This window comes from Erythrolamprus reginae, chromosome Z (assembly GCF_031021105.1).
Source record: "Erythrolamprus reginae isolate rEryReg1 chromosome Z, rEryReg1.hap1, whole genome shotgun sequence".
In the NCBI taxonomy this organism is placed as follows: Eukaryota; Metazoa; Chordata; class Lepidosauria; order Squamata; family Dipsadidae; genus Erythrolamprus; species Erythrolamprus reginae.
Window position 1 is genome coordinate 90,727,670 of NC_091963.1, and position 23,999 is coordinate 90,751,668.

The window sequence follows — 23,999 nt, forward strand, 5'->3', positions numbered from 1 at the left end:
TTCATTCATTCATTCATTCATTGGACTTGTATGCTGCCCCCCTCTGTGGACTCAGAGCGGCTCACGGCATATCAACAAAAACACAATATATAAAATAAAATTAATCAGAGTTCATATCTCTCTTGCTTCTTTGATAAACAAGGCAAGCCCAGCAATATGATTTCCCAAGAAGCATCAACAACACTATACTTGGGTACCAACTTTAGTGTACAGCAGACCTGGGCAAGGGGCGCAGGCAGCATCTGGGCGGTCCGCTGTCTGTGACCGGCCTGCCCGCCAATGTTCCCTCTAAGGCATATGGTTGCGCACGCAAAAACACCCCCCGCACAGTCTTTTCCAATGGGTCCTTTGAAACGCAATTACCTATTTGGCGACCTCCTGGAGCCCCTTCTCACTGAAACCGCTGACAAAAAGAAAGTTTTGGGGCCCACCAACAAGAAGGCCATCAAAACTCAATCCTTTCGACGTCCCAATGTTCAACAGGATCAAGGGTTCGCTTTTCAAAGAAACACAGGTCAGTATTCCCCTCGTTTTCACTCCCAAGCTGGCAGAAACCCCAGGGGTAGAGGATCCTATTACCAAAGAGGTTCCTCCTTCACCAGAGCTTCCAGAAAGCCCAGATGGTGAGCTTCATTCCACTCCCATAGGGGGGCGCCTGGCTTGGTTCTCCTCCAGATGGCGCTATTCCTGCAAGGACCCCTGGGTTATTGCTACTGTGGAATGGGGCCTTCAGTTGGAGTTTATTTCCATACCTCCAAAACGTTTTATTTCATGCCCATCCCCCAGGTCTTCCCCATCTTGTATCCGAATGGAGGAAGCTATTCAACATTTGTTGTCTATCCAACCTGTTCCATTTTCCTAAAGAGGTCTGGGCTTCTACTCCATCCTCTTCATGGTCCCTAAGACTTCTGGAGGATGGAGAGCCATCTTGGAGCTTAAAAGTTTGAACCAGTTTATTAAATATAGGAAATTCAAGATGCCACTCATTGTCATCCATCTTAGCAGCTATCTATCCTGGGGACTTTATGGTCTCCCTGGATCTCAGGGAAGCCTACCTTCATATTCCCATTGCCAAAGGTCATAGGAAATTTTTACGCTTTCCCTTCCAGGGCAAGCACTACCAATACAGGGCTATGCCCTTTGGGCTCTCCTCGGCTCCTCGAGTCTTTACTAAGCTCCCAGGAACCCTGGCGGCTCACATTCGAGCCATGCCCATCCACATTTTATGCTATTTGGATGACATATTAATTTATTGAACTGGACAAGTTGATTTCCTGACTGGAAGAACTTTAACTCATTACTATTGAATTTGGACGTTATTTCTAATATTGATTTTGCTAAATTCATTCAAGATTATCTATTTAATTATTTGACCGTTTAGTAGTTCAACTTTATTGATCTTATTCACTCAAATTCAAATAAGGAATTATTATTATTGCTGCTCCTATATTGCTGCTCTTACATTAATCAATTTTCTTAGTCAATATTATAAGTACATTGTTGTTCTTATATTATTCGACTTTTAGTGAACGTTATAACTATATAATTATGTTAAGCACAGATATAGAATTAACAATATTGCAATTTATCAACTATTTTTTCTCTTCTCTCTTATATACCAAATGTTGCTAAGGCTGCCCTGCAGCCCTCGGCGGGAGGTCAGCAGCTCACCCCAGGGATGGGCAGGGCGAAGCATCAGCATCAAAGCGTCACTTTCCAGGCAGCTGCCCAGGGCCTCCGGGTGGCAGCGACAAGGCTGATGTGACGCTCGAGTTAGCCAGTCCTGGTGGACTGGCCTATAGTTCTTCAGTTCGGCTGGATCCAGAGACGGTATCTTTCTCTAATCATTTTTGTTGTTCTTCTCTGTATTCCCTCTTTACACTTAACACCTCCTTTACATTGTGGTGACCAAACCTATGTACAGTATTGTAAGTGTGGCCTTACCAAGACATTATAAAGTTCATCAAAACATTGATAAAAGCCATGAAATAACTTGCTTAAGAAGTGCACAATCCTAATGACAACAATTAATGAAGCAGACATTCTGAAAAACAGGATTTTATTTATGGTCTTTTAAAATGAGATCAATTAACTGAACAATTGGTGAAAGTTCTTTGATTGGGAGAGGTACTATTAAAAAACAAATAAGCTGCAAAAGAACAATAACCTACACCAGTGGTGGCGAACCTTTTTTTCCTCAGGTGCCAAAAAGAGCAGGCATGCGCATTATCACGCATGCACGAGTGCCCATACCCATAATTTAATGCCTGGGGAGGGCAAAAACAGCTTTTCCCCCACCCAGAACGGCCTGTTTCCCAACTCCTGGTGGGTCTAGTAGGCTCGTGTTTCATTCCCCCCCCCCCCCAAGGTCCAAAGGCTTCCCTGGAGCCAGGGGAAGGTAAAAACACTCTCCCCACCTACCCTGGAGGCACTTTGGAAGTCAAAAACGCCCTCCCAGAGCCTCTGTGAGAGCCAAAAATCAGCTGGCCGGTGCTCACGTGCACATTGGAGCTGAGTTAGGGCAGCGGCTCGCATGCCAGCAGATATGACTCCGTGTGCCACCTGTGGCACCCATGCCATAGCTTCATTATCACTGGCCTACACTTTCCTCATATCTTGAATAGGGATTATGGCCCTTGAACATTTTTCCCAAACTGGGCTAATACCAAATTCATTCAAATATTTGTTTTTAAAAAGGAATGGTCGAAGAATAAATATTCCTCCCTCCAATTGGGGCATCTGCCTGGAGTTTTCTAAAAGCACCTAAGGGCAGGACAAGAAGCAGTGGGTGGACGCTTGTTAGAGAGATCCTCTTTAGAAAAGGAGAAATTTCTGACAGTTGAAAGCACTTAATCAATAGAACAGATTGTCTCCCACACTTGTAGGTGCCCCATCATTGGATGTTTTAAAGAAAAATTATAAAACTTTATTGAATAACATTCATTGGTTGGGGATGGTGTAAAGACTGCTCTCTTGGGCAGAGAGCTGGAGAAGAAAACCTCCAATATCCCTTCCAAACCTTTGAATCTGTGAGATTTTTTTAATGCTGCTTCTACTGACATTACTAATTGGCCATATTGCCTGAAAGCTGCAGTCATAACATAAATGAGTACAGGCAGTCTCCAACCTATGACATCAATTGGGCCTAACAGAACAAGACTAATGTAGAACAAGTGATGGGGGAACTAAGAAGACACTGTAATGGTTTAACATGGCTGTAGGGAAAGGATTATCATGGAAACAAAAGAGATCGGGTTCATGATTATGCCAGGTGGCCCAATGAGGGAGCAGCCTTCTCTCACTGACTTCCTGAACTCCTCAAAAAGAAAATAAATGGTTATGGGAGAATGGGGATAGAGAAGAATGCATAGATCCTGTATATTGGCAAAGCAGCAGGCTAACGTACTGAATTCTGGGGGCCTCTGAAGACCTGGCTAGGCAAGATAGGAGGAAAATAGAGGTATGCGTGAGTGTGTGCTGCAGTTTCTCTGCAGTTGGTCATTAAAGCCAAATGACCACAGGGAGGGGCCCCTGCAAATTTGTATCTTTGAAACAGATTTGTATTTAACATTTGGGGTATGTGTTGTAAATTTCAACAACAGCCTGTGTCGTACCTCAAAGATTATCTGTAGTTCCTTCTCAGAAGACCTGCATTTGCCAAGCCAGCTCTCCTAACGCCACAGAAGTTCAGTGAGTAGGAACAGCAAAGCATCCCATTACACCAAGAACAAATCAACAAATCTTACTTTCCACAAAAGCAAGCAGAAAAGGGGTTATTTATAAAACAGCTGGAACATTTAAAGTTGTGGAGTTCCCAGAGGTACTACACAAGTTTTTCTGCGTAAACACCAGCAAACACATACAACTCACTGAACCTCATGTACCCAAAGATTATAGCAGTATTTTTACAGAACAATATTGTATTTATTAATCATTTATTTATAATCTTAATCTCAATCTAAAACAGTTTATAAATATATAAAGGAAACAACAATGAAAATTAAAGATAATACTTTTCAGCGCCATACAGATCTTACATAGGACAAAAGGCAGGAATGAATCCAAAAGGATCTGACAACTCGCTGCTGCCACCTTGCCACCAACTCATCTCCACCACCTTGTTGTGGGACACATCGCCCCAACCAACTTGCTACAGGGACAACTCATTGCAAGCGTGGACATTCAACCCTAGATTCCAAAGCCAGCCCTTCTTAACGGAGGTGAAAGTTCCTGCCTGCTCATATTCCTTCTGTGAAGGCTTCCTTGTTCTATTTCCAGGGGGCTGAAAGGTGGGCTGAGCAGTAGTCACTGTTTTACACACACACCATTCTGAGCATGGGTAATTTTTCAAGCTGGAAAAGCTGCTAATCATGCTCTGCGGTATGTGCGCCTGTATGTACATGAATGCGCACACGTGCAAATACACACACACTGATTTCAGAGTTTGGGATTTTTATCCACATCCTAGCTGAAAAGCTACCTATCATATTCAGGCTTGGGGAGAGGACCTTTCCTTGGTATGCTGTTATGGATACCGACTGTTCCCAGGCAGAGACCGGGCAAGCAGGGAGGGTGACGGATGATTCACTCCCAATGGCCATTGCTACAAAGGCTCTTCCTGCTGAAACACCCAGTCCAGAACAATGACTTCTGTATAACTCACCTGAACTTATTCTCCAAAGGCTTTCTCGTCTTACTCCCCCCCCAAAAAAAGGTGAACTAAGCAGGAATAATTGTTTTGTGTTGTTGCCCTATCACTGTCCTTGTCTTTTTTCACTGCCAGGGTATCACCCCGAAATATTGATCTAGAACTTAGTAAATACCTTATTTCAAAATAAAACAGCAGCAGCAGCTTTTCAAGAAGGTAATCACATAGAGATTATGATGGAATTTTTGAGGACATGGATCAACAATACCTTCTTCCTTAAGAAACAGATATTCATTTATTTCCAGAAGAATAAACATATCTCTAATTACCCAATCAGACATAACTTAGAATATGGCTAATATATACAATATATATTATATACAATGCCAATTCAATATATTTTGAAGAAACCAATTTTTTCATTGTATTTTCAACATTGCAGGGAAATGGAGCTATCATTTTAGAAAATGTGACTAAAGTAATACACCAAGTGAACCAAATATATTTACCATCAAGTGATAAAACATCTTATGCCAATAATTTCCAAATATGTTTGAAGTGAACTTAACATTTCTTCCATCTCTCTAACTATATTAAAAATTTGTATCCGCTTGACCATATAATCTTTACCTGTTCAAGTTCTGGATTATATTTCCATAATAGATTATAAATCATTTTCAATAAAAATTCAAGGTCTTGAGTTATATTTTCAAATTCACTCATGTTTATTTATAGAGGTTTCCAAAACAGTACCTGTATAGGACATAACAGAGTTCTGTCCTATACAGTGGTATATAGCCTGAACTATTTTTTTCATATTTATGAAAAACCCAAAAAGAGTAATTGGAAGATTTTCATTTGTTTAATTTCTTCATAATCAGATATCTCATAGTTTGTAATCCTTGCTCCACAAGGAATGGTTTCTGGGTAACATTCTATTTTGTTTTATATAATTGGTTGCTCAGAGGACTCCCTTTTTGGTGTAAATGACTGTTTTCTGTCTGAAGGATTCCCAGAATCGTAATACTCATAGTATCATACTTACATGTAAAGTTTTAATTGAAAAACAAATTCTTTTGGAGAATTTGTGTAAATAACTCTAATATAGTAGAATTTACAGCTGATAACAAAAGCTTAGTAGAAGCAGAAAATTTCCAACAAAGGCAGAATAGTTCACTACAGGTAATCCTCAAATTATGACTATAATTGAGGCCAAAATTTATGTTCCTAAATGAGAAATTTGTCAAATATGTTTTGCCCCATTTTACGACTTTTCTTGATGAATCACTACAGTTGTTAAATTAGTAAGTTAAACAAATCTGGCTTCCCTATCGACTTTGCTTGTCAGAAACGCTATTGCAACTGTCATAAATGTCAGTTGGCAAGCATCTGAACGTTAATAATGTGACTGTGCAATGGTCATTAGTATGAAAAATTGTCATAAGTCATTTATTTCAGTGCCACTGTAACTTCAAATGGTCATTAAATGAACAATTGTAAGTCGAAGACTATCTACATTGTAGATTATTTCCTTCCAAATCTTTCAAAGAGAAATGTTCCCATAATGTTTTCACAATGTATTTCCTTCTATAGGTTAATTTAAGATTGTTGCAGGAAATCAAATGTATTGAGATTAATAGGCTTTCCAAAAATACTGGTTATTATTTGTTTCTTGCCTTACGGACTTAATTGGTTCCTGGACGAGGTTTGTAAGGTGAAAAGTTCATAAGATGAAACAATGTTTCCCATAGGAATCAATGGAAAAGCCAATAATGTGTGCAAACCCATTAGGAAAATCCAAAATATTAAGGCTTAAAAAAAAAAAAGCAGTGGCCAGACAAAGCTGAGGCGAACGGAGTGGGGGAAGGGAGTCCCAACAAAGCAAGGCGAAAAGAGCCTCCCTTGAGCTCCATGAGCCTTTCCCTCCCGTTTTTGTCCCCCCCACTTTGCTCATCTCTCCCACACCTTTCTCCTCCCTTGAGCTCCATGAGCCTTTTCTTCCCGTTTTTGCCCACCCCACTCTGCTCATCTCTCCCACACCTTTCTCCTCCCTTGAGCTCCATGAGTCTTTTCTTCCCGTTTTTGCCCACCCCACTCTGCTCATCTCTCCCACACCTTTCTCCTCCCTTGAGCTCCATGAGTCTTTTCTTCCCGTTTTTGCCCACCCCACTCTGCTCATCTCTCCCACACCTTTCTCCTCCCTTGAGCTCCATGAGTCTTTTCTTCCCGTTTTTGCCCACCCCACTCTGCTCATCTCTCCCACACCTTTCTCCTCTCAAGCTCCATGAGTCTTTTCTTCTCGTTTTTGTCCCCCCCCCACTGTGCTCATCTCCCCCACACCTTTCTCCTCCCTTGAGCTCCATGAGCCTTTCCCTCCCTTTTTGTCCCCCCCACTCTGCCCAGCGGAGCGCCTGTTTTTGCTATCCTGGGATTTCCCTGAGGCTCCCCTCCATGGGAAACCCCACCTCCTGACTTCTACGTTTTTGCAATGCTGTAGGGAAATCCCAGGAGGGGAATCCCAGGATCGCAAACAGTCTGGAGGTGTTTCTGTGTTTTTGCGAGGCTTCCCTCGCTGGGAAACCCCACCTCTGGACTTCCATTGCCAGCAGAGCGCAAAAACTGGTGCTTGGCTTGCAACGAAAGTCTGGAGGTGGGGTATCCCAGCGGCGGCAGCAGGTTCGTAAGACGAAAAAAGTTTGTAAGAAGAGGCAAAAAAATTCCGAACCCCGGGTTCGTATCTCGAAAAGTTCGTATGATGAGGGGTTCGTATCACTAGGTACCACTGTACTTGTATTTCCTTCTCAATGTAACTAATGACATATCTGGTTTCACAGAAAAACTCCTTTCAGTCAAGATATTAGCAAGGCCCCTCAGGCGGAGAATGAAGGGATGTTCAAAGGAGAAGTTGCTGTAAATGAGGAGCGTAGTGTCACCAAACCAAGTCCAGTTAGTAGAAATAAAGAGAGGACACATGTTCTTGTGGGTGACTCGATTGTCAGAGGTGTTGATTTGGGACAGAGGAAGGATGTGGTGAAGGTGATGAGGTGTCTTCCAGGAGCCACTGCCCACAGGGACAGGAGGCGGATTACAAACATTATCAAGGCTGTGAGTAAAGGTAATAAAGTTGATGTGGTGGTGCATCTTGGCACAAACGATTTGTCCCAGAGAAATGTTAATGTAGTAAAAAGAGATTTTCAATGTCTAAGTGTGGAGCTGGGTAAAATAACTGATTCAGTGACTTTCTCAGAGGTGTTACCGGTTTGTGGCCAGGAGGGTAAAACAAATTGTATCAGAGAGTTTAATGTGTGGTTAAGGCAGTGGTGTAAAGCTGAAGGTTTTGGTTATGTAAGTCATAATGTCAGTAGGTGGTCTAATAGGGAGTTGTTTAAGAGGGATGGTTTGCATCCATCATACAGAGATGCCCAGGTGCTCGGTGAGGAATTCAGAACTTTTTTGGACAGGCATTTAAACTAGGTAAAGGGGACAGAGATGTACCAGATGTGGAGGATTTCTGTCCCCGACCAATGAGGATAAATCAGTTTCTGGAAGCTTATGAAAAGGGAGCTGTAAATAAAATAGATGTACAGTGGTACCTTAAGATAGGAACTTACTTGGTGCCGGGGGGAGGTTCGTAAGACGAAAGGTTAGTAAGACGAAACATTGTTTCCCATAGGAAACAATGTAAAGTCAATTAATCCGTGCAACCAAAAAAACCCCCGCAAAAAAACGGCTTTCCGTGACTGCTGGGAAGCGGCGCGGCTCTTTTAAAAGATGACAGCCGGCCTGGGGGGCTTCCCAGCACAGGGTTCGGGGGTGCTGGGAAGCCCCCCAGGCCGGCTGTCATCTTTTAAAAGAGCCGCGCCGCTTCCCAGCTGTCTCCTGAAGCCCGCGGAAGTTCGGCTTTGGTGTTTGGCGTTCAGAGACAGCTGGGAACCCAGCGGTCTCCCGAACGCCGAAACCGGAAGGGGCAAGGTGGGGGGGGGGGAGAACAGGAGGCTCAGCATTCCGTCAGTCGCAGCGCTGGCTGTCAACTTTTCTTTTTAGCACTGGGGAGGTAAGTCAGCTCCTGCCCAGTTTTAAAAAGAAAAGTTGACAGCCAGCGCTGCGGCTGACGGAATGCTGAGCTTCCCGTTCTCTCTCCGCCCCCTCGCCCCTTCGCCCCCCTGTGTTCCTAGGAGAAGTGCTGGTGAGGAGCAGAAGGTCTGTCTTGCCTCAATCCCCAGCACTTCTCCTAGGAACACACGGAGGCGAAGGGGCGAGGGGGGGGGAGAGAGAACGGGAGGCTCAGGAAGGGAGCTCGGGAAGGAGCCCATGGTCAGTCGGCTGCGGGCAGGAGGAAGGCGATTGTTCCGCTGCCGCCAGCATGGCCTGGCTGGCAGCGGAAGATGTAACGGAGCCCACGGGGGATTCGCCTTCCTCCCACCCGCAGCCGACTGATCGTGGGCTCCTTCGCAACCTCGGAGAGCTTCCAGGGCATGAAAGCTCACGAAAACCAGGAAGCTCTCCGAGGTTGCGAAGGAGCCCACAATCAGTCAATTGCGGGCGGGAGGAAAGCAAATGCCACTGAATGGAGACCGCCGGCCGCTCAATCGGGCCGGCAGGGAACAGAATGGAGCCTTCCGCGGCGGGGCTGGTAAGGGGCGGAGCCGAGGGGGGAGCCGAGCCCAGCCCCTTGGCATTTGCTTTCCTCCCGCCCGCAGTTGACTGATCGTGGGCTCCTTCGCAACCTCGGAGAGCTTCCTGGTTTTCGTGAGCTTTCATGCCCTGGAAGCTCTCCGAGGTTGCGAAGGAGCCCACGATCAGTCTCGGCTGCGGGTGGGAGGAAAGCGAATGTCACGGGGCTGGGCTCGGGAAGGGGCAGCGAAGTCGGTGCCGAGGCACCCTAAGCCCACCGGTGACCGCCAAAGGGTTGGCGAAGGGAGGGTGCTGCGGCGACCCGACCAAGCCTATGGACGCACCTCCCGCCGCTCTGCCCAATCGCAAAGCCAAAGGAGGCACGGGAGGCGGTGAATGTCATGTCCTCTGGCCAGTCACGGGGGCTGGGCTGGGCGTTTTCCTGGAAGGAATGCCATCCACCACCGAGCTTTTCGTAATCTGTTTAAATTTCCTTCACTCCCCCAACATTCCCCGCCTTGCCTTGCTTGACTGGCCAGAGGACATGACATTCACCTGTGCCCGCCGCCGGCCTGATCCTGCGCCTCCTGCTTTCCCCCCCAGCCAAAAATACAAAGGCGGTCTGCCGCCTTCCGCGGAGCAATGGGAAACTGAAGCTGCTGGCGGTTTCAGACTCCCTTTGCTCCACGCTGCTCCGCCCTGCCTGTCATGCGATGGCAGACCGTCTTTGTGTTTTTCGCTGAGGGGGGGAGCAGGAGGACCTTCCTGACTCCCTCCCCCAGCGTCAGACCTCCTGCCCTCCCTCCCAGCCAAAAACCCAAAGCGGCCTCCTGAACGTTTTCCGTCTTACGTACCTGCCGCTGCCGCCGAGAAGCCCAGCAGCCCGGCTGTCACATTTTAAAACAGCCGGGTGGCTTCCCAGCAGCCTCTCCAAGCCGAACGCCAAACCCAAACTTCCGGGTTTGGCTCCGGGAGGCAACTGGGAAGCCCCCTGGCTGTTTTAAAAGGTGACAGCCGGGCTGCGGGGCTTCCCAGCAGCCTCCGGAATGCCAAACCCGGAAGTTCGGGTTTGCCGTTCGTAACATGAAAAAAGTTCGTAAGAAGAGGCAAAATTTTTCTGAACCCCGGGTTCGTATCTCGGGTTGTTCGTAAAACGAGGGGTTCGTATCTTGAGGTACCACTGTAGTTGTTGATGATAAGGGGCAAACTAATAATGAAAATAATGTTCTTCGGGTAATGTACACAAATGCTCGAAGCTTGAGCAACAAGCTCTGTGAGTTAATGGCCATAATATCTAGAGATAATTTGGATCTGGTTGCCATAACTGAGACATGGTTTAAGGATTCTAATGAATGGGAAATATCCATACCAGGATATACACTGTATAGGAAGGATAGAATAGAGAGAAGGGGAGGTGGAGTAGCCATTTATGTTAAAGAAAGTCTAAAAACAATACTAATTCAAAATACATGTAAAGATCTGGAAACCCTCTGGATTTGCATGCAAAATAAAGACGGTTCTGTCATTAGAATTGGGGTGATCTATAGGCCTCCAGGGCAATCTGAGGAACATGACAACAAAATGGTGGATGAGATTACCCTAATGGCAGTAAAGGGAGATATTGTGGTTATGGGTGATTTCAACATGCCTGATGTTGACTGGAATATCCCCAGCGCCCTTACATGCAAAAGTAAGAATATAGTAGAGGCCTTTACAGGAGCAGCTATGGCACAGCTAGTTAAGACACCAACTAGAGGGGAGAATATTCTAGATTTAGTTTTTACCAATGGGAATCGGGTTTCAGAGGTCAAGGTGGGAGAAAATTTAGGTTGCAGTGACCATCTATGTTTGTGGTTTGATGTAAAAACTGATGATGAGCAATCCTATACTGCAACCAAAGTATTGGATTTCAGAAAAACAAATTTTAATGCAATGGGGGAATATTTAAATAATGAATTAAAGGGGAGGGATAAAATGGCAGGAGCAAGCACCCAGTGGACTGTATTAAAAAAGGCCATCTTAAAAGCCACAAGACTTTATGTAAAGCAAGTAACTAAAGGTAAAAGGAAGAAGAAACCGCTATGGTTTAGCAATGATGTAAGGGCTATAGTCCAGAGGTCCCCAACCGCCGGTCCGCGGACCAGGACCGGGCCGTTGGGGGTTTTCAGCCGGTCCGCGGCGCCGCTGCCCTCCCGGCAGAGAACATGCAGGACGGGGTGGGGCGTCGGGCGGTGACGCAGCCCTCCACACTTCTCCACAGGGCGGGGAGAATCAGGAGGCTCCTTTGGCGGCTGGGGGCTGCCTGGCTTTGTGATTTTGGCTGGGGGGGGGGAGTTAGGAAGGTCCTACTTCTCCTCCCCCAGCCAAAAATTCAAAGCCTATCTGCTGGATACGGGCGATGAGTGGGACAGAGCGGCGCAGAAGCCTCTTGCAGCAGCTGCCACAGCCACTGGCTTCGGCGCCGCTCGTCCCGCCCATCGCCCGTATCCAGCAGAAGCTACTACCCGAGTGCTCTTGGCCGGCGGGATTCAAAGTGCTGGGGTGGGGGGTGTCCTGACAGCCCCCCCACCCCAGTGCTTCGCCTCCCGCTGGGCGGGCTAGAGGCGGGCAGCGGCGGGGGGCGCGATGGATGAAGGTGCGCCGCTCCCCCGAGAAGCGCATTCGGCAGAGGAAGACTCCGCGAATCCCTCGCGGCTCTGTCGCGAGCGCGTCCTCCTGAGGAGGAAATGGAAGCGAGGGCAACGGAACGGCTGTTCGTCGCGGCCCCTGGTGAGTTATGCAGGGCAGGTCAGGGGCGTCGTTTGCCCGCAGTAAAGATGGTGGTGTTTCCTGTTTCGGGTTTTTTCCCCTCACTCATGAGAGAGAGGAGTCCCACGATTCTGGCCGCTCTTTACTCGCCGGCTTTTTGCCTGTCCCTGATCTCTCTCTCTCTCACACACACACATACACCCCTTGCAGTGTCTTTGGGACACCTCCGTCTCTCCTTCCCCGAGCTGCTTCTCCTCCCCCCCCAAACCTGCTGCGTCACTAAGCTCCACCCCTCCATAACCCCACCCCCATATGACCAAAGCCCCCCCCCCACCGGGCCGTGGAAAACTGGTTTAACTTAAAGCCGGTCCCTGGTGTAAAAAAGGTTGGGGACCTCTGCTATAGTCAATGAAAAAAGGGCTGCCTATAGGAGGTATAAAGAGTCTGGAAGTATAGCTGATAGAGAGGTGTATAAAATGAGACAGAAGGAGGCAAAACAGATAATATATGCTGCTAAAGCCTCAAAAGAGGAAGAAATTGCCAAATCTGTAAAGAAGGGGGATAAAACCTTCTTCAGATATATTAGTGATAGGAAGAAGAAAAACTGCATCATCACAAAGCTTAGTACCGGGAATAATACATGCATTGATGGGAATAAGGAGATCGCTGACCATTTCAATAGCTACTTCTGTTCAGTTTTCTCAAAAGACACCTTACAAAATAATAATAATACTATAGAGGGATATAGCATTGCTTCCAGCTGTACGGATTCAGCTCCAGTGATCTTAGAAGCCAATGTCTTAGAAGAACTTGAAAGATTAAAGATAAATAAGGCAATGGGTCCAGATGGCATCCACCCCAGAGTTCTTAAAGAACTCAGATCTGTCATTGCTACCCCCCTGACTGATTTGTTTAACAAATCCCTGTTAACAGGAGATGTTCCTGAGGATTGGAGAATGGCCAGTGTTGTGCCTATCCACAAGAAGGGCAGTAGAGAAGAAGCTGGTAACTACAGGCCAGTTAGCTTGACATCAGTTGTAGTTAAAATGATGGAGACTCTACTCAAAAAGAGGATAAATCAGCATCTAAAAAACAATAACTTATTGGACCCAAATCAGCATGGCTTTACTGAAGGCAAATCGTGTCAGACTAATCTCATTGAGTTCTTTGACTATGTCACAAAGGTGTTGGATCAAGGTGGTGCCGTGGATATTGCCTATCTGGACTTCAGCAAAGCCTTTGATACGGTTCCACATAAAGAGCTGATAGATAAATTAGTGAAGATTGGACTTAATCCCTGGATAGTTCAGTGGATTTCAAGCTGGCTGAAGCATAGACATCAGAGAGTTATTGTTAATGGTGAGTATTCTGAGCAGAGACAGGTTACAAGCGGTGTGCCACAAGGGTCTGTTCTGGGTCCTATTCTTTTTAATATGTTTGTGAGTGACATAGGGGAAGGTTTGGTAGGGAAGGTTTGCCTATTTGCCGATGACTCTAAAGTGTGCAATAGGGTTGATATTCCTGGAGGGGTCTGTAATATGGTAAATGATTTAGCGTTACTAGATAAATGGTCAAAGCAATGGAAACTGCAGTTTAATGTTTCCAAATGTAAAATAATGCACTTGGGGAAAAGGAATCCTAAATCTGAGTATTGCATTGGCAGTTCTGTGTTAGCAAAAACTTCAGAAGAGAAGGATTTAGGGGTAGTGATTTCTGACAGTCTCAAAATGAGTGAGCAGTGTGGTCGGGCGGTAGGAAAGGCAAGTAGGATGCTTGGCTGCATAGCTAGAGGTATAACAAGCAGGAAGAGGGAGATTGTGATCCCCTTATATAGAGCGCTGGTGAGACCACATTTGGAATACTGTGTTCAATTCTGGAGACCTCACCTACAAAAAGATATTGACAAAATTGAACGGGTCCAAAGACGGGCTACAAGAATGGTGGAAGGTCTTAAGTATAAAACGTATCAGGAAAGACTGAATGAACTCAATCTGTATAGTCTGGAAGACAGAAGGAAAAGGGGGGACATGATCGAAACATTTAAATATGTTAAAGGGTTAAATAGGGTTCAGGAGGGAAGTGTTTTTAACAGGAAAGTGAACACAAGAACAAGGGGACACAATCTGAAGTTAGTTGGGGGAAAGATCAAAGGCAACTTGAGAAAATATTATTTTACTGAAAGAGTAGTAGATCCTTGAAACAAACTTCCAGCAGACGTGGTTGGGAAATCCACAGTAACTGAATTTAAACATGCCTGGGATAAACATATATCCATTGCAAGATAAAATACAGGAAATAGTAAAAGGGCAGACTAGATGGACCATGAGGTCTTTTCTGCCGTCAGTCTTCTATGTTTCTATGTTTCTAAGCATCCATCTCCTTATCGACAATGCATCATCTAGGCAGAGATTGAATAGTCTAACACTGAAATTATATTGTTTACTAAAAAGAATTACAAAATAATCAAGATTATAGTTTTCTATATAAAATTAAAAATTAGCAGAGTATATGCTAAAGTAAATGCCTCAATTTACTCAATGATTTTATAGACAAACATCAAAAACTCTAAAAATTAGAAGCACCTCAGTTTCCTTATTTTCTTTTCACATACTATCTAAGAAATACAGTACATATTTATAGACCAAATCATAAAGGGAAGAATCTGGCTGGATTTTTTTCAACAGCCTCTATTATAAGTTATGCAATAAACATATTTTACAATCCCCTCTCCTAAAATTCAATTTTATGTAACACAAACTGCATAAGAATTCAAAGTGCAACTTCATAAGAGAAAATAGGGTACTATATTTTTTGGAGTACTGTATAAGGTGCACCATTCCTCCCCTAAAAGAGACTTAAAATTTGGATGTGTCTTATACTCCAGATGTTGCTTTTACTAAGTTTTTTTCATCCCTAATGAGGTGCTAATGAGTGAAGTGATCTTTTTTGCTTTGTTAGAAAGCAATCTGCTTTTTCCCCCAGCCCTAACTAAGTGCTAACAAGTGAAGCCATCTTCCAAGCTTTACTAGCTAAGTGATCTTCCCTTTGCCTGCTTTTTTCACAGCCGCTTCCTCCAACAATTAGCTGGCCTTCTGGGCTTTAGAAGCCTTTTTTCAGCCCTAAGGCCAGTGAAGCGATCTTCTGTGCTTTGTTAGCAAGAGATTTTCCACCGTTTTTCAGCCCTAAGGTGCTAACGAATGAAGCTTCCATGCTTTTCTAGAGAAGATCTTCCAATTGCCTGCTTTTCTCATTGTGAAGTGTTTTAGAAACTGCTTTTTATCCCCAAGCAGGGGATAAAAGCAAGCATGGATGCTCAAAACCAACAAACTAATATGCTGAAACTGACCAGACTAAGGACTAGCATGATAAATACCTGATTATTTTCCCCCCTATTTTCCTCCTCCAAAACTAAGGTGTGTCTTATACTCCTGATGTGTACTCTGAAAAATAAGGTACTTTATTCAGCACTCTAAATCCATATCAGATGGTGATAAGGGTTTATGGCCCCAAAATGATATTGTTTGACATATTCCAGAATTTGAGCCATCAAGAGATTGTGTTTTTTACACAGAGGAAAAGCCACTTAACAAAAACAGAATCAAGTATCCTTCCCAAAATAAAAGATGCTACTGGTCCAGAAAGGAATTATTGAGTACCATTTGCAGTTGGAAAAAAATGGTTAGAAGTGCACAGAGATAACAAAATGGGAAGGAATGGAGTAGGACATAAGAAAAAAAGCTGTTTCTACTAAGATTATACTGTACAATGGATATACAAAAGTCTACACCCATGCCAGGTTTTTGAAGTAAAAAAAATCAGATCAAGATAAATCACTTCAGAATTCTTTTTACCTTTCGTATAATATATGATTTACAATCCAATTGGGGGAAAAACCCTGAATTTTTAAGGGGGTAAAATAGCAATAAAAACTTACAATAACATGGCTGCAGAAGTGTGCATACTATCTTTATAATGAGGGATATGGCTGTGTTCAGAATTACCAATCAGCTAATTTGTACCCACCTGCCATCAATTAAAGTGACTCTGATCATGGCCATACAAAATTTAGCTGTGCTGATAAGATTCTGTCTGATATTTACTCAATTGCCTCTTAAAGCAAAAGATATGGTTTGCAAAGAGTTTATAAAGCATCAAAGGTACCTCTTTGTTGGAAGATAATACGTAGTCAGGAGAAGGGTACCATTTTTTTAAAGACTCTGGATATACCATGGAAGACAGTTAAGGCAGACATCAACAAGTGGAGAAGAAATGGTACAACAGTGACATTACCAAGAACCTAAATTGATGGGAAAATAAACTTGGTTCAAGGACTGCCAAAAGATCTACAGCAATGTTAAAGGAGCTACAGAACTCCTGGAAAGCATGGGTTGTGTACTATATGTGACAACAATCTCCCCTATTGTTCATATGTTTGAGGTGGCATGATGTATGCTTTTACTTACTAAGAAAACATCCAAGTCCAGATGCATTTTGCAAAAACCGACATTGTCTGACAAAAGCATGTGGAAAAATATGTAGTAGTCTAATGAGACCAAGGTTGAACTTTTTGGGCATAATTCCAAACACGTTTGTTGCAAAAACAACACTGCAACACCACCCATATTTCAGCTGTTTTTCTTCAGCTGGAACTGGGGCTTTAGTCAAGGTAGAGAGAATAAGGAATAATTCCAAATATTAGTAAATTTGGGCACAAAACCTTCAAGCATTCTGAAATGCTCCTTACTTGAATGGTCTCCTTACTTGAATTCTCTTGAGAGCGGAGAAATCAGCCAGCGTGGGTTGACCTCGTCCGTCAATCAATGAGGACTGAGCCTGTTTATTGACTTTTTTTCTCTCTGGTGTCCATCATCCCACTTTTGGTAAAGGATGAAGCGCAGGCTCGCCGTGTGGTCAAGGTGATTAGAAAGTGGCAGAGAGAGAAAATGGCAAGATGCACGCAGAAAAAACAATCTAGAAAACGACTCAGGTGACTATGAAACAATAATAAAAGGAAGCAAGCTCTGGGCTTATATTTTAAAAACTTCCTGTCATTTGCAGATAATAAGGGACCAGAGCCCAGTATCTGCCTTGAACTGTCTCTACAAACAGTTGTGGACAAAAAACCACCGGAGCCTCTGCGAAAAGTTGAAAAAAGAGAGAATTTAGAGGTTATGCGTTAGAGGTAGAGGGTGTAGCAGCCCCTATATTGGCCACATTTTGTGCCTTAAATAATAAAGAATGGAATAGTGCTGGGTAAAAGAGGCCTCTAGAAGCCGGTGACTCAGGAGAAATTCCCTTGTCCTCAGAGAGGTCTAAGTCTGGATCTCCCTTCTCCATGGCATCCTTGAATTCCCCCCACCCCCTGGATGCAGGTTGGGATTGAGTTTGCCAAACCTGGGTTAGTAGCTGGATCCCTAGGGTGGCCAATGAATCCCTTTGGGGGATAAAGCCACTGGAGCTGGTGGTACCCTCATGGCCTGAATACACTCTGCTACGCTTTGTTTTACAGCAGCAGTACTCATTGCCTGGAGGCTGGTAGAGTTCTGTGAATACTGAATAGGCTGGACGGTCTATAAGGCCTGAAGGAGTTTGAGGAGGCAAGGGAGTAGGAACAGATGGAAGAGGAGGCTGAGAGAGGGGTGGTTGAGCCATACGGGAGGATGGAGAAGATATCTGTATCTGCTAAGGCCAATTTACGAGGTTCCATAAGTGTATTATCAGCAAGTACCTGTAGGGGACAAGCCTCCCCACTAAGGACAGTTTGAGAACAAGATGCCTTATTGCACAATTTAGTTAAGGCTTTGTGTTGCCTAGAGTCATCATTCTTAGGAGCCTAGGTTGCCTTGGACCTACTTTCTTTGGCCCTTTGTGGGCATAAGAATAGCCCAGGGAGCTGGATGCTGTAGTTGCTGGATCCCTCCCCCCTCATCAACTGGTGACAGAGGGGCCTCTCCTGGGTCCTGGTCGTAGGTTTGGGGTGATGGGCCAAGGGTAAGGACCCCTTAGAATGTAACCAAAATGGCGACTAGCAGGAACCCTTTAAAATGGCTCCCAGGGCAACCATTAAGGCTGAGCAAGGGAAAGGCTGGGAAACTGAAGACAGTGAAAAAACTCACCTCACACTTTATTTGCCTCAAAAAATAATCAGAAACTTCAAAAACTCAATCAGCTTTCCTTGCTTGAAAATAGATAGTTGGGTAAGAGCCCTCCTAGGTGAGCAAGCACCCTAGGAGAAGATGCGCTTTGAATTAAATTAAATTAAATGCCAGAGGGCTGCGATCATTCTCTCCACGCCAAAAGCTGAAGCACCAAACAGCTGAGGGGCTAAAGCTCTAACTTGCAAAAAAAAAAGTGGCTTGGAGACTCAATTTAAATGTGGGAGGCACACAATCGCGCTCTCTCCACACTAAAGCCGAAGCGCCAAACAGCTGAAAGGCCCAGAGGTCTCTTACTTTGCAGCCAGGAGCCTGCCGATTGAGTAAGGGACAGGAAAGGCTCAACCACCGCTTTGAGTCCTCTCGCAATGAATGGGGAAAGGCTGTGGCGATGGGATGCCCTTCTGCTGCCTGGCTGTTGAGCTAAATAGTTTTAAAAGCAGCTGGCTGGTTCGGCCTGGGGCCGGAGCAAGCTCCGTTGCCTTTCCCCAGCAAGGAATTAAGGGTGGGAGGAAAAAAACATTTTCTTTTTTTGTTTTTAAGGGACCGGAGGAAGAAAGAGAAACTTATGATTGAAGAAGGAAGGGAAGGGAAGACCGGAGGTAAGGAAAGAGTCCAAAGATTGCCAGAGGAATTGACCAAATGTCCTAACCTTGGTGAGGACTGAGCCAAAAGCGGGATGATGGACACCAGAGAGAAAAAAAGTAAATAAACAGGTTCAGTCCTCATTGGTTGACGGACTAGGTCAACCCACACTGGCTGATGTCTCTGCCCACTAAGGGGAAATGTCACCCTTCAACATGACCATAATCCAAAGCAAGCCATCATGTCAATACAAGAATGGTTTCCCCAAAAAATCAAAGTTTTACTCAGAGTCCGAACTTGAATTCAATTGAAAATCTGTAGTTATGAACTGAAGAGGCTGCGCACAGGAAATGCCCTCTCAATCTGACAGATCTGAAGTGCTTTTGCAAGAAAAAGTGGGCAAAGATTCTTAAAGAAAGATGTTGCCATTCTGATAGGCTTTTATCCCAAAAAACTAAATGCTGTCATAAAGTCAAAGGGTGCTTCAAAAAAGTACTAATTTAAGGATGTGCACTTATGCAACCCAATTATTGTACTTTTTATTATTTTTCCTTCTAAAATACTTGTCTGTTTTTCAATGTCAATTACACAGCTTGTTATGTTAAAGATCAAAAAATTCTGCTTTTTTAAAAACTGATTTCTTTTATCTCAAAAATCTGGCATTTTTATAAGGGTGGCAGACCTTTTATACCCATTGTAGATGACTTCCTTTTATTTGATATGTTGTAGCTTTACCAGGGTATCAATTATTCTAAGAATAGGAAACTCAACCTCTATTTTTATTTAAAACTCAGCACAAGTGTGAGATCTTAAGACAAACAAATGCAACCACTTAAGAATACCCTTTTTGTTTATACATATTTCCTGCCCCCCCCCCCCCCAATTTTCTAGCAGGGAACTCTGTCTTGCCACCATTACTTCTCTTTCTGAAAAATTGGTAATACAAATTCCTATATAAGGATGACTTTATGGGGTTAACTTTGTTTTTAAGACTTCAATCATTTCAGAAATCCATGCTAAATAGAATTGTTTGTCCTGTAAAGCTGCTGTGAAAATGAAAAGCAATTTCTAAAGAGACCTAAGAAAAAAGGGCAAATTAATGATTAATAGAAACACTTACATGCATTCATTTACCTGGATGCCAAATCCAGTTGTAAGAAACAGCTATTTGATAATATTCAGATGACTCATTCCATGCAAGGATAATTTATTAAGAAAGAACTCAAAATGTATTGGAAAAGAAATAGTACCCCAGGATGTGTATGTGTGTATGTAATAAAATACATATGTACACATACACGTACAAACAGCATATACCTACATGTGTGTTTGTGTGTGTGTGTGTGTGTATGTATGTATGTGTGTATTATAAAATACTCATTAATATATTCAGGCACCATCAAAAACGACCTTACATTGTGATTGCTATTACTAACTGATCATTGTTGTATTTCCATCTGCACCTTATTTGGTATCAGCATACTGTTGCACTATTTTTATGCCAGGTTCTTAGCAAAAACCACTATCGAAACTTGAGATACAAGCTTTCCATCTCAAATATCTAAATGGAGAACTATTTTTATAATTATCCCAGCCTATTATATGTAGGAGGGAAAAAATTTAAAATTAGATCTTCCTTCTCCTCACAAGCAAAAAGTTTATCATTTAATTTAGCAGAACTTAATTGTGATAAATATGTTAATTCTGAAAAATAGGAACCAAATAAACAGTCACACTCTTAATTTCCAAACAAATTTTCCAATTAGTAACACTAAAAAATATCTATTTCATCATGTCATTCATTGGTGGTTTGTTTATAGGGGTTGCAACAATTTCAAGATATTATTTTTCATGTTTATCCCATCATGTGACAGAGAAAATAGGTAATTATTTTACCTAGCAAACAATATATTACAATCAAACCACAAATAAATGAACCATCATTGTATAAAACCTTATTTCCTCCACAGACCATATAAGTACAACTAAATAATTTGAAAGGCCTGTCCCAGACTGTACAAATACTGTATAGCCAATTTGCATAGTTCCTTTTATGAATTAATTATATTGACACTGTTCCCCAACCTAGCATCTTGCAGATCTATTGCCTTTTCAGTAACTTATAACTTACTAGCTGAACATCACTGAGTTATCTAATAAAAAGTACTGAAGCAACATGGCATAGTATGGGATGATTTCCCCTGTATATTCAGGAATTTTCTGGAAAATTAAATGCAATCTTCAATACACCTTTCACTTTGTAGTCAAGGAAGTAATTTTTTAATTATTTTGACTGCTCCTATTGTTTTAATTTCAGAATGTTTTATTATTTAAAAAACAAAATACAAAGAAAGTAAGAACTGTTTCTTAAGCCATACAACAATTTAGATAGCAGCAGGCATGTGGTATATTCTGTTATCGATAAAATCTGAAAGCAGATCTTTTTCAGCAGTGTTAAATTAGATATTGGGGGGGGGGGTTTAAAGGAATTCAGTCAGTCTCAATTATCCCAACCCCCTCCATATTCAGCGTCAGAGGGGTACTTGCCTCTACATCTGAATATTTCATACAGTCAAAATAGCTGTTGACTTAAGCTCCAGAAATCATTTGATCCACTTAAGTCACGTTTTAACCTCGCTAAAATCAATGGGGCAAGTCAATTTAGGTTATTAATTCCTACTGGTTTTTAATTATTTTAATGCAGAAAAGCATAATTAATATAGCCTAACTCCTGAATTTCTCTTTACAACTTCTAGGATTGTGTCCATAAACTTGAAACAATATATTAAACATTATTACGCATTATTTATAGCAGATATTGTCATCAAATTCCTGCCGATTCATTTCACTAAATAACTCAGATATCCAATATTAGGAAATTTGTCACACCACTGGTATTTTACGTCCACCATGCACAAAAATGCCCTAAGTTGCTTAGGAGTTTTTTAAAATGTTCCCTTGAAAAACACCAATGGCATCATCATATGAATGCAAAAACCGAACGGCCTAAACAGAGCTCATCCCCCTCGCGAAGTTTCTGGCTCCTTTCTCACCCAATAATGCCATTCCAGCCAATTAAACGTCCCCAGGAAGTTTCATACCTTTTGCGGAGCTTTTAGCAGGCGGTGTACCCCGGCCAGTTGGGTAACCAGGGGGATGTCTTCCCTGAAGGAGTAGAGGGGCGGTCGGGTGGGCTCAGGAAAATTTGTACTATTGAAAGGATCGGTGTCGTCCAGAAACTGCACTCTGCAAACCATCGTTGCGGTAGCCATGGTGCAGCCATTCAAAAAAACAGACATACAGCCGTGGAAACAACACTACCAAAACGCAAGGTAGAGAAGAACTCCGACCTATATCTTCACCACCAAGCAAACGAAACCGATCCGTTCTTCTCTCAAAACATACAAAGTTATATTTCAGTAATCGGGCGGGCGACAGAAATCTTTGCGCGTCTTTTCCCGCTGCTGAAAAGATCTGGCGCCAACCGCGCCAAGGGAGAGAGAGAGAAAGAACAATATGCACGCAATCCAGGAGTCTTGCAAGCAATCATCTCCCGACCATAACTGGGCTGGTAGAATCAGGAAGATCCCACCAAAGCTTTAGCCACGAATCAAGGAGAGCGACATTAGAGCCAGCGCATCTTCCAGGCAAAGTTACTGCAGAAAGGAAAGGCGGGTGCCGGAGCTAAAACAAGTTCCCGGCGGCGACCGGTGGTGGTGGGGGCGGTGTCGGTGTCTCTGCCTCACTCATTCTCAGTCGGCAGCTCGCCCTACCGAAGCGGGGAGAAGCAAAGACAAATGAGGAAAGCGGCTGCTGCTGGGAAAGTTGCTCCCCTCCCCTCTTCACTGTTGCCTGCGAGAAACAAATGCTGGCGCCACCCAGTGGCTGCAGATGAATGGACCCAACAATGGCGACTTGGCACTGCTGTTTCTTTCCCAGGGAGGGCCTAAGTTCATATAGCGGTTGAATGTTTATTTTGAAAACAAGGTTTTATTTTAAAGAACCCCTTAGTTTGGTGTCAGCAGTGTAATTCATAGGTGCGTTATTTCACGGGGAAGCAAGGCTGGTTTACAAAGATGGAACAATACAATAAATAGTTTTGGAACACAAAGAGTGATAATTCTTCCCCCCCCCTCAATTCCGGCCTTATATGGAATGTACTATTCCTTACTGTTCCATATTTTTTCCTCGCACTTTGCGCTTTTTCCACACTTGCCCCACAAAAGAATAAGGCAATAGATGTATTTAAGGAAAAACAGGTAATGGTAGGTGAAAATAAGGCTCTACCTTTACCAGATACCAAGTAAAGGAAGCATGTGAACCATTGGAAAGAGGACAAACGTGGGAGGATTTCCCTATTTGAGTTTTCTTTGGGGGGGGTTGCACTCGAGAGGCTTCAGCGAAGCTTCCCAAAGATCCGGAGTGCAAAAAACAGCACAACCTGTGAGTGTTTCTGTTGAGGAGGAAGAGAAGTGCAATGGGAGGAGGCTTGTTGGATGTCAGATGGACAGCGAGCCCTTTGTCGTTCCTAAGTGGGATTGAGCCTCCCCACTCACATCTTCACCTAATGGCATCATTGGCAGTTGTTTCCTATGTCAGGAACTTCATGCTCTTCCTGCTGCTGCTTGGCCTCCTCAATGCACAGAGGTGGTGGTTTCTTTTGCTGCCAACAAACTGCTGGCTGCCTCTAATCTGTAGTTTAAGCATGTTTAGCATATTGTGTTCATGAGTAACTGAGGGATCATTGGTGCACTCTGATCTTAGTTTTCTTGCAGATATTTCATTACCCAATTAGATAATATCAGTCCTAGAAGGGGGAGGGTTTTCCTTCTTTTTATATACTAGTGCAGTGGTGGCAAACCTATGGCATGCATGCCAGAGGTGGTACTCAGAACCTTCTCTGGACACACGCACTGTTGCCCCAGTCTAGCTCCATCGCGTTTCTCCATCATGTTTCTCACCATTGTTTGCAAAAGTTTATGAGACTAAACCAAATGTGGAAAACAGCATTCTGCCTACATCGCAGTACATTAGCTGTTGCTGCCTCCATTGCCTGCCCCTGGTCTCACACCAGAGTGCACCAATGATCCCTCAGTTACTCATGAGCACAATATGCTAACCATGCTTAAACTGCAGATTAGAGGTAGCCAGCAGTTTGCCTGCAGCATAAGAAACCACCGCCTCCTGCCTCTGTGCATTGAGGAGGCCAAGCAGCAGCAGGAAGAGCAGGAAGTTCTTTACATAGGAAA

The 23,999-nt window shown here is 43.7% G+C and overlaps 1 protein-coding gene across 4 annotated transcripts in view; it reads right to left on the reverse strand.

Annotated features, from left to right (window-relative positions):
- Window positions 1-22,616, reverse strand: part of FHOD3 (formin homology 2 domain containing 3) — a 363,967-nt gene extending 341,351 nt beyond the window's left edge. For all 4 annotated transcript variants that reach the window (XM_070728908.1, XM_070728906.1, XM_070728907.1 and 1 more), the window contains exon 1: window positions 21,852-22,616. In XM_070728908.1, the coding sequence (XP_070585009.1) occupies window positions 21,852-22,049 (198 nt within the window). In that variant the 5' untranslated portion in view covers window positions 22,050-22,616. The remainder of the gene's footprint in view (window positions 1-21,851) is intronic.
- Between the last annotated feature and the right edge of the window lie 1,383 nt (window positions 22,617-23,999).